The sequence below is a fragment of the Aedes aegypti genome, chromosome 3 (genome assembly GCF_002204515.2).
Source record: "Aedes aegypti strain LVP_AGWG chromosome 3, AaegL5.0 Primary Assembly, whole genome shotgun sequence".
Taxonomy (NCBI): domain Eukaryota; kingdom Metazoa; phylum Arthropoda; class Insecta; order Diptera; family Culicidae; genus Aedes; species Aedes aegypti.
The window spans coordinates 68,694,606-68,705,704 of record NC_035109.1 but is presented as its reverse complement, the minus strand read 5'-3'; the positions used below and the strand labels follow the sequence as shown (position 1 = coordinate 68,705,704).

Below are 11,099 nucleotides of genomic sequence, written 5' to 3'. Positions count from 1 at the left end.
AAAGTTACGCGAGAAATCACTGATTGCTTGCTTGGAGGCTTGCAGGATGCCTTTTAATGTTTGCTCTCCTTCCAAAACCATCGAAATGTTGAATGTGCTTCAACTTTTTGGCACTTTATTAGTTGATTTAACAATATCAAAAATTGATAATCAAACCATAACAAACAATTAAACAAAGCAATATTCTTTATTTTCACAGTTGTCACAACTGACAGTGGGCGATATTCATTTATCGCCCAGGACATCCTGATGGCTACGAAGAACACTGTGTATCGATATATGGTTGTCATGGGCCTGCCTCAGAGCCCTGCTCATTTTACCTTTTTTGTGATCAAAATTGTTGAGCGGCCCACTGTCCAGCGTCAGACGTCAGCGACAGCGCAATCAGTCAGTCTGTCACTTCATTACACTCATTACCGTACTCCCGTGTCTTTTACCAATGTCGGAGATTTTCTAATTTATTCGGTCCCGAATAACACCAAAGTGCAGTGAATTCAATCGCTTCCGACTAGTCCCGTGAGTGTGCACGTTCCGCGAGTTCGTGTGTAGACTGAAACTTGGTCCGCAGAGCAGCAGCAACTAGTGCTAGTGAAGATGTTCGAAGATGCCGATCACTTCGCCGATATATTTCGCGGTGGACTGCCCTACTATCTGCTAATCACATTACCGATTTTGATAATCTGCTCGTCCAACCCGGTCCTGGCCGCCAGCGAGTTTGGCGTCCAGCGAATGTCCCAGTTCGATGTTCACGGAACGCCCTACGGTAGGTGCGGGGCTTTTGAGCCCACGGGAGTACAGTTTTATGTGATGAAACGTCCATCAATTGGATATCGTTGAGAGGTTATGCTGGGAGGCAGTTTCAACCAGTTTTGTCTTTAGATTGACGAAGGCCCTAGGCCAGGGCTTCCCAACGTACGGCTCGCGGTTTCATGTTGGGTAGCCCACGAAGGGTTAATAATATATTAATTAATACATAGCAATTTTGCATTCTTAATTCGATTTTATAGCTAATATTTCCGACAGATCGGACTAGAAGTTATTTTGGCCTTTCAAAGATAAGTTAAGGACTCTGTCAATTCTGATTTTTTCGACTCTGTTTTGATACAGATGTTTCATCAATCAGATAAGCTCTATTATTACAGTAAATGCCAATATTTGTAACTCCGAACGCTTGGGTTACGTTTTCCTGAAATTATTAAAAAAAAAAAACACTTGGTTCAGTCTGTCTGAACACCGCCCATACGTATATATTCGATTCTTCGGAGTTCGAAATTTATTGGTTTTTATGAATGCTTCATAATTATTCAAATTTAGAAAGTACTTATGAAACATTGAATTTTCTTATCACTATTTTTGGAGTTAAAAAAAAACCGTGAGTATCGTCATGAACAAACGCAGAGAAATAAATCTTAAGTTCGAAAAGAAAATGCTTCGAAATCAAGGAAAAATATCTGAATGACGGCCTATAAACACATTTGTTATATGTTTCGAAGCGAAAAGAAGCTTCTGTGTGACAATGTGTGGATTCAACACCATTTCAATTGGAATCTAATATTTTCTTATTAGAAACAATCTAATTCATGTTATGGTGCATTCATTGCATAGAATTATTGTTAGCTACCTATAGCTACGTTACGTTTCCCCAAGATTTGATTTAATGGAATTTTTTCATCATCATTTTTCAATGATTCTGAATAGCCTCATTGTTATCGTTAATTAGTATTGTTTGTACAAGTAGTAGATTTTTCTGTTGTTTTTGTATCCTATGTATAATGTATCTATCGATTAGTTTTTCTTTGACCTGACGAAAGTAATACCAAATGTATTTCAACGGGGTATCGTTGACTAATAAAATTTCAATTCCAGTTATTACTCCGTAATACTGGCAAATTGTGATAGGGCAAATAGTTCTAACGACGAATAATGTCACGTCTATCTTCAAGAACATTTATGAAAAGACCAATTGTTTAGAACATTCTGTCTTATGAAAATCCATGAAGAAATGTACATTTGAAATTCGATCTGCTTTCATTATTAAAAAAAAAAATAAGCACACTTGTTCATATCGTCTAGACTTACAACTTTGTTGAAGATACTATGAAGCTATTCGTTAGTTCTTTAAAGCTGTGTCAATTATGAAGAAATGTCGTAAAATTCACTTTAATCAAACCGTTATTGCTTTTGAATTCGTTAATGGAAAAATCATTCAAAAATAAATGTTTAAAACTAAGTTATCTCTGAAGAACTGTGAAAATTTCATTCAAATCGATACATAAATAAATCAGATCTAACCCTTTAAAATTGATCATTTTGTGTGTATCAAAAATGATGCAAGTGTATTATACATATTTCAAATGGCATTTTGCCAAATAATAAATTCGGTTTTCCATTTATTTATATTTTTCTAGATATATTTCTCAGCCTTTAGTTCCTTCAGATGAATTTCTGGAGAAATAAACGAGGAATAGCCTGAAGGGATCTCTAACCTACCTTTTGAAGGAAGCTCAACAAAAGTCTTCCAAGAAAGCAGCCCAAAACTTCTCTGAAATTTCAACAAAAAATATCAAACTTGTCAGAAATTTCTTCAGGATTTATGCCAATAATAATTTAGAAGAAATTTAGAAAATTTAACAACCAAATTTAACAAATTCGCCAGGCATCTCTCGCGGATTAAGCCCACCCTAGGCTACGATTTCAAACGACTATTGTTCTTCTAAAAACGCGCTTTGAAACCTAAAACACACTTGGGCTTATGTGCTAATTGTTTCGAAATCAGTTAAAAAAGCGTTATTTATCAGTCATTAGTGATACGATTGTGATTAATATCCAGCTTGTTGTAATAAATCTACATCATTCACTAATTAGTATCGCACAATAACCATCTGATTTAGTTTTTTTTTTTCGAGTTCATCGAAAATCGATAAAGCTTCGAAGCTACCTTGTGAGTGAGTTGGAGTTGTTGGAGAGTTGGATTTCAAATCAATTCTTAAGCTATCAGTACACGCTTTGCCAAATGTGCAAATATTTGACAAGGCATAAACCAACAGACTCAAAGCGGTTTCAATATTGGCGAAATTTGCTCTGTATCAATCCACGCCAAATATTTGTCATTGTGTGCAACAAGCACTTTTTCCAGGAATTCGTTCCGCAAATCTGGCATATTACACAGCTTTAATGAATTCTGATGATTAAGTTTACCGTTAATGCTAAAGAATTTTATCATTATTTCTTTTTTCAGAGATGACGAATTTTGAATATTAAGGAGATTTCCCCTACTGACAGTAATTCGAGATTTAAAGTATGTGCATATGCCTAGCTTTGTAGCTTGAATTTTAATTTTACATAACGTGTTTATTGTTATTGTTTATAAAGACCATGTTTTCGTTTCTGAACTTTTATTTCGGACTTTGAAGTTAGGAAGTCACTTTTTCGGTTGTTCGGTTGTTCAGTGACTAAAGTCACTATTATTTTGCTGTCTGACCTTGAATCATTGAAAAAGATTACATAACAGTATTTAAAAATTCTTGTGCAAGATTTTTTATTTATTTATTTCAGCAATCAAAAGTAGACTGCATGTCTATCTATATATGTACTGTTATTTCTTACAGACGGAATCGTAAGAACAATTCCTACAGAATTCTAGAAAAATCTTGAGCTAGATTCTCACAGAATCCAGAGCATGATTCTCAGCGAACATTGGGCCGAATTTTGAGATGATATTATAAAAAAAATATTTTGACAATTTCTAACCAAGCTCTGAGTAAGATTTCAATTCAATTCAAGACATCATTCTTAAAAAAATCCAAAGCTAGATTTTCGAAAGCATTCTGTAAGATTCTAGTGTAATAATGAGTATGTAATTCTCATAAAATTTTGGATAAGACTTTAAATAACAAATTCCTAGGAAGCATTTCCACAGATGTCTGACCATAATATTTAGAATCATTTAACTATTCTTCAATTTTTCCAAACGTTTTTTTAATGACTGATCTGAACGATTTTTTGACAATGTTGAAAGTCATTAACTAAAAAATGTTGGCCCGCACATTCGCACAATTTTATTTCTGATATTGGGCCAGCGATTCAAAAAGGTTGGGCAAGCCTGGCCTAGGCACACCGGTACCGTTAATTAGATTAGGGATTACGATAATATTTTCTGATTGTATTATTTTCGTTTCGTTTACAGGTTGCCGTGCTTCCACCTTGAATCTGGAGGCCAAATCATTGTACACCTGGCAAACTTCCCGACACTGCGTTGTCACCCGCTTCCAGGACATGACCATCGACCAGTTCCGGGAAATCCGTGCCAAAGCTGGCGGATTGGTTATTCTTCTGCCGGAGGATTTTGCCTCCCTTAGCCTGGAAGAGAAACAGGTTGGTTCGTCTTTACGAAGTTTGCATTCTTACTTACCACATTTAGCTTCAAGGAGCGCACAGTGGCGCATTGCCGGACAAACCCTCAAAACTTTATGTTGAGTACATGCTAATTTTGCTTACCCTTCTTTGCCTCGAGAGGTGAAAATTTAATTTCCAATTTTCATTATAACTTAACTGGTTCATCATTCAAATCTGTATCTCGTTACCTTTTTTTTTTGGTTAAAGCCTGAGACGAGACTCGCGAAGACGGTCTTCTTTTTCTGTGATTGCTGAGTTTTTTTCTTATTCCACTTTGTGTTTATACCAATCATGCGCAAGCTGTTCAAATCCTCACATGAACCTCTCAGCAAAAAATGATTGAGTTTGCATCACATCGAATCATAAATAGCCGTTTGAGTGAAATTTCATGCCAGCCAACGTAGCAGACATTTGAAATAATTAATCTTCTGCTTAGATTTATCAGCAACTTTGGAAAAAACTGCTCCGCTGACTGAGGTTTTCAATAACAATTTACTTTGAACACAATACTTTTCACTTTTTCAGCCATAAAAACGGTGGGCTGCATTTGACGTTTCGTGAGAGGGGAATCTGGGCTGCATATGACGTTGATATTTTTCCTCTTCGCGAGTCTCTCTCAGGTTTAAGCTTCTGTAAAAAAAAATTGTATTGCAACCAAATTTCATGTAATAACAGCCTTATTGGATAAAAACCCCAATCTGAGTTAACTCCACTAGAAAAACGAATTTTCAATTTGACTTTTTTAAAGGTCATTGCTGATTGACTTTCCTGTCGATTTGGGACACCTTTGAGATTTTGTCCGACCTTTGAATAAAAATGCGCCACTGTGAAGCGGTGTCGGTCTATAATTATCTAATCCGATTAGTGAACTGTGCAAACATGAAATGAAACTAACAAGATTTTACTTCGTCTCCTTCTTGTTCTTCTTTTAGCACATCCACATGCTCGAACAAGCCATGATGCTGCAGGAGATCTCCATTCCGGTGTACTTCTCGCGGTACAATCCCAAAATGAACGAGATAATCAACGACGTTACCAAAACGACCAGTGCAAATCAGAAAAAGTCTTCCCAAGAGCGCGAATCGGCCATCAGTGAAATCATGGGATCAATCTCGGCCAACGGTTACCAGATTGTCGTATCCGGCACTGGTCACACCGCGATCAAGCAATCCAAAATACCAATCATACAGGGTGAACTCACCCCAACGAAACATGCCATCAAAACCAGCGATGGCGAAAGTAAACTACCTCTAATCATCCTTACGGCCCATCTGGACACTTTCGGTTTGATAAACGGTCCCCTAAAGAATGTCGATGTGGCCGTGTTGCTCACACTGGTCGAGTTGTTCAGCAAGCTACATGCCAGCATCCCGAAATATCGGTTGATGTTCCTGGTGTCCGAGTCGGGCAGTCTGTTGAACTTCCAGGGCATGAAGAAATGGCTCGACTCCAATCTGGACGAAAACGTACAGATTCAGCAGGCGGAATTCGTCATTTGCTTGGACTCCATCAGCAAAGCCTTGGCCAATGATAACATTTTCATGCATGTTTCGAAACCACCCAAAGAGGGCACACCAATGAACAGTTTCTACAAAACGCTGAAGGCTGTTGCACAGCGGTATGGAAACATAACTGTTGAAGGGGTACACAAAAAAATCAACCTGGCGGATACGTTGCTTGCTTGGGAACATGAGCGTTTCAGTATGAAGCGAATGCCAGCGTTTACCGTTTCCAATTTGAAGGTAGGTATTGTCATGAATCAAACCAAATGTCCTAACTTTGTAGTATCAATGCACAGATTGACGAGGATAGATGCATTTGGAGAATTAGAGCGGAACTTACAAAAAGAGTGTCTTCTGCAAAATTGTTTTTATTAGCTAGGTTCTTCGAGCTCTTACTAGAGTTTATTATTGAATTTCGCTTAGAATGCCACTCAATTTCTCACTTCCGCAATTTGCAGGGCAGTGCGGAGTGCTTCGTGGAAGTCCAAAGCAATCGTGTTTTTTTTGTGTCATCAGAGCGAATTTTTGCATGAAAAGCAAAAATGTTATTTTTCTTGCGACTCCAGAGTGATTTCTTTCTGTCAGTATACGTTAAGTGAAGCTGAAAGTGGATTATGGCTGCTCAGTCAAGGATAAAGGATCAATTGGTGAGCTCGTTTCATGCTTTCATTTAAAATCTGTAAGAATTTTACATTTTTAATGTATGACTGCATATTTAATCGTTACAACGGTGGAACGTAAATATGATTTTTCAACAAACTTTAAATGGTTCACCACTGTAAGTGTCGACGTTAAAGTAATCTGTGATGGTCCAGCCAATCGAGTTTTGTTTTTCTTTTCGTATGAGTAAAATATAATAACACATGTTTTCGTCCTGCCAGCTGTAAGAATGTTGAGTTTATCTATTTGTCCATTTTTTTAATGGTTCGTCAGTGTCGACATTATTCTCTTCTAATTGTAAATTTTTCATATCAATGAAAATATTATATTTATTAGCATGTTAAAAGTTCTCAATTAATTGTTAATCATAGTCTAATCGATTATCAAAAAAAATCCTGTGAAGCAACGATCCTCTTCATTAACCTTCCAGTCGTCGCGCGGTTTGCCACCGTCAGAACAACCACGCTGATATTGTGAACGAAAAGCGAGATTTTTTCAACAGTGTTGTGCAAAATACAACAGCGCGACGACTGAAGTGTTAACAAACTTCTCTCGCAGTAACCTTTGTGGAGATGCAGAGGTAAACACGGAGTCCAAATAGCAAAGGTTGCACACTAACATTCCTTCCCCCAATCCCACCTGACTGCAAAGACGTGGTCGGCACCGTTTTTGACCCTGTATAAATGGAGGCACTAAATTATGCACACTGAAGAAGATGATGGTCAATCCCAGCCGACCTTCTAGTTGATTCTTTTTGCATATACACTGTATTCGATCAATCACGGAATAGCAACCATTGATATGCTAAGCATAGTTTTCAGACACTATCATAAAAGATTCTCATAAAATGCTTCTTCTCTTTATCTAGGAAGTTTGCAGAACACTTCAAACAATTTGGCTGATTCTACGAGTGCGATTTGTTGGTCTCGTATAGCGAGGCGACAATTCTCGAATCGAGTAAAGTGACTCACCGCGTAAATCACATGGACATCCGGAAGCAAACGCTAGGTGGTGCTAGTAAGCATGTCAAATTGTGCATTTTAAGCAAGTCCTTTTTGTGATCCACATGAGATAGGAAGCTCGAGTTTTCGGCAAAGTTGTTATGGAAGAACATCCGGAAGGCAGACCTTTCAATTAAAAAAATTGGGGAGGGTAATGTATGTTACATTACCGCGGGGTTGACGTAGGACTACTATGGACACAACTTCGATCAATTCTGGGTGAGACTCTAACAACAGTGGTGCAGTAGCTTTTTGCAGATGATAGATGATAGGTGCTGTGATTGTGAGTATTCAATTACGTTATGGTTTTAGGGCGAATCTGTCATTTGCTTTGGAAGCTTTTTCAGAATTTCGTATTTCAAAGTAAAATACTTTAAAAAATCAGTGGGGTTGTTCACCAGACACGACTGCATGACGTCAACTACACCATGTGATTTACTGCGTTGTTTGTGAATTTAGGAACACTGAGGAGCTCTCCGTTCGTAGAAGTGCCCCAGTCATAGACATCGTCAATCGTCATCGCCACCGTAAATTTCAATTGGCCGTATTGACAATTCTTCTTCTTCTTCTTCTTGGCATAACGTCCTCACTGGGACAGAGCCTGCTTCTTAGCTTAGTGTGGCAGGTACGATGATACTGCCCATGGAAGTGAAGGATATTCCAATTACGAAAAGATCCTGGATCGACCGGGAATCGAACTCAGACACCTTCAGCATGGCTTTGCTTTGTAGTTGCGGACTCTAACCACTCGGCTAAGGAAGGCACCTATTGGCAATTGTCAACTATTCATAACAAATCAGATATTGTATGATGCTACGAAAAGAAAAATAAGAGATTACAGCAAGTATGTGGGGCCTTCCTTAGCCGAGTGGTTAGAGTCTGCGGCTACAAAGAAAAGCCATGCTGAAGGTGTCTGGGTTCGATTCCCGGTCGGTCCAGGATCTTTTCGTATTGGAAATTTTCTTGACTTCCCTGGGCATAGAGTATCATCGTACCTGCCACACGATATACGATATATCTCGAACTTTAAGGATTATAAAAGGAAAGAATTTGAGCTACTGAACAACTCTACCGAAGACGCCATCTTTCTAAGTGATCAGGCTCCTGAGATATTTGCGAAACAAATGTTTTATGCTCACTAGCGCCTCCTAGTGGCAACATTTTGCATCAACTAGCTCAAACAATGAAAGTCCTTGAGTTACCGAACAACTTTGCCGAAGACGCCATCTTTCTAAGTGGTCAGGATCCTGAGATCTGAGAAACAAAGCTTTCATGCTCACTAGCGCCGCCTAGTGGCAAAATCCCGAATTTCTTGGCTATGATAATGATAGCCCTTAAGCTACTGAACAATTTTGCCGAAGACGTCATGTTTCTAAGTGGTCAGACTCCTGGGATATTCGCAAAACCAAGGGTGTTGTACAAAGTACAAGGTAAATTCGAGGTGTACCTAACCTGAACTACTTGAATATCAAGTAATTCATAATTTAATCAGGTGAATATGAAGTAACTCATTCCTGTATCACTTAAAGATAAGTGAATTAGATCAGAAACTCACTTGAACATGCAGTGAATCCATGAACCACATGGTTATGGAGCAACTCTAATCAATCCTAAATCACTTGAATATGAAGTGCATCAACATTAAAATACAGGAATATGAAGTGAATCAGACATAATCACTTGAAAGCACTCAGTGAATAAAACCTGGAACAGTTGAATATGAATTTAATTCGAAGGGGACGTACCTGGTGTAGTGGTTACAACACACGCCTATCACGTCGAAGACCTGGGATCCAATCCCATCCTCGACATAATCACGTATGCTGTAAACATTATAGTAAAGCGGGACCTCAACAAAAGACGGGAACATGAAAGGCGGAATCACAAAAGGCAGACGACCTTAGACGTTTGACACAAGACGGAAAATAACATAAGGCATAATCTGAAAATGCGGAATCACTCAGAAACGTATTGAAAATGTATACTAAAGCTTCCAAGCAATAACTGAAGCGAGCTGTTTGCGCCCCTATTCATGTCAGCATATTGAAAATCTCCAAGCGGACTGAAAATCCATTTTGAAAAGCGTAGAATCCTGTATTCAGTTTCATGGTGTAACCTAAACAACTGTAAAAGACAGTTTTTGTCTTAAGTTTCATTCTAAATCTCCTAATGCATCTTTCCTCATAAATCTGCTTTCTGGACTATTTTGCAATGTTAACAACAATTAACCCTTGATTTCAGTCCCACAAAGATTACCTCCGCAACACTATCTTCGACGATGAAGACGAAGAGGAGCAGCTCCAGAAGTTGGAAACCAATGTGAAAATCCTAGCCGAAACCCTGGCGAGCTACATCTACAATTTGCCCCTGGACAATTCCGCCGGCAGCGGTGAAATATTCACCGGTTCCATGGCCATCACCAAAGACAGCATCCGACCGTGGTTGCAAGTGCGCTCGAGTCAGCAGAACAATGATCTCAAAAATGCCTTCGAAAAGTACCTTAAAAATGTGAAAGTCAGCTTCGATAAGCCGGACGCTCGCGAACCGGATTTCATGCTGTATGACGAACGCGACGGCCTGCTCAACATCTACAACGTGAAACCAGCCGTGTTCGATCTGTTCTTGACGTTCATGATTGTGGCGTACCTGGGAGTGATTTATCTGGCCATTTTCCACTTTCCCAAGCTGTACACATTTGTTTGTCACCTGACCGTGAACAAAGTCAAGGTGAACTAACTAGAAAGCGATTACATTATCTCTCATCTTATTTAATTCGAAATTTGCCGTTTGCTGCAGTTGGACATTTTAAATTTGAGTTTTAGAATAGATCGAAAAAACATAAAATGATCACTCATAAGTGTTAGTATCGAGATGTACTCGTTGACAACGACAGCTACTATACAGTTCATCATCTTTTAAGATCATAAGTCTATTTAGTTATAAGCAGCGAATTTAATTTCGCACGCTGTTATTTAACGTAATTTAATTAAAGAAAACATCATTATTGCTAGTCTGTGCATTTCGGAGTTTGGGTTTTTTGACGTTGCATAACGTCTTTTTTGTGTTGAACCCAGTTTTGTTTCTACCATAAGTACTAAAATAGGGAAACTGGCGGACGGTAAAAGGGCAATGGAAAGATAATGGTTAGTAGAAATTTAGAGAGAGGCTTATCTGTCCTACTGTTAACTCGGTCTAGAATGGAACAAACTATAGTAGGTAACAACACACAGTAAATCGTTTTGCGAGTGAAATTAGAATTCTTCTTATTGAACACACGATGACAGCCCGCTCGACTTGAACTGCTGTTGCTCTCTTCGGCTTATTTTTCTAGGCATAACAACTCATCTGGGACAGAATTTGCTTTCTGTCTCAGTCTTTTAGAAACACTTTCCATTTCTCATTTTCAATTCTCGCATAATTTATGATAACGCCCTAAGAGCCATTGGTAACTAAGTGGGTAGCCCATTGTTTCTGAACGAAAGAATGGATGAACATCCAAACCATCACCGCCAAGATATAAAATTATATTTTGTTTATCATA

General features: G+C 38.5%; 1 protein-coding gene across 1 annotated transcript; it reads left to right on the top strand.

Annotated features, from left to right (window-relative positions):
- Nucleotides 1-371: 371 nt before the first annotated feature.
- On the top strand, nt 372-10,809 carry LOC5567525 (nicalin-1). The gene is made up of 4 exons (XM_001657469.2): nt 372-763; nt 4,187-4,374; nt 5,328-6,137; nt 9,800-10,809. The coding sequence occupies exons 1-4, from the start codon at nt 595-597 to the stop codon at nt 10,292-10,294; spliced, it is 1,662 nt and encodes a 553-aa protein (XP_001657519.1). The 5' UTR covers nt 372-594; the 3' UTR covers nt 10,295-10,809.
- The last annotated feature ends 290 nt before the right edge of the window (nt 10,810-11,099 follow it).

What these genes read in the sequence shown, in the direction of transcription:
- LOC5567525 (XM_001657469.2), top strand. Translation starts at nt 595, where the DNA reads ATGTTCGAAGATGCCGATCACTTCGCCGATATATTTCGCGGTGGACTG. An exon ending in TGTTCACGGAACGCCCTACG is followed by an intron (nt 764 to 4,186) that starts GTAGGTGCGGGG and finishes TTTCGTTTACAG; the next exon opens with GTTGCCGTGCTTCCACCTTG. An exon ending in TTACCGTTTCCAATTTGAAG is followed by an intron (nt 6,138 to 9,799) that starts GTAGGTATTGTC and finishes CCTTGATTTCAG; the next exon opens with TCCCACAAAGATTACCTCCG.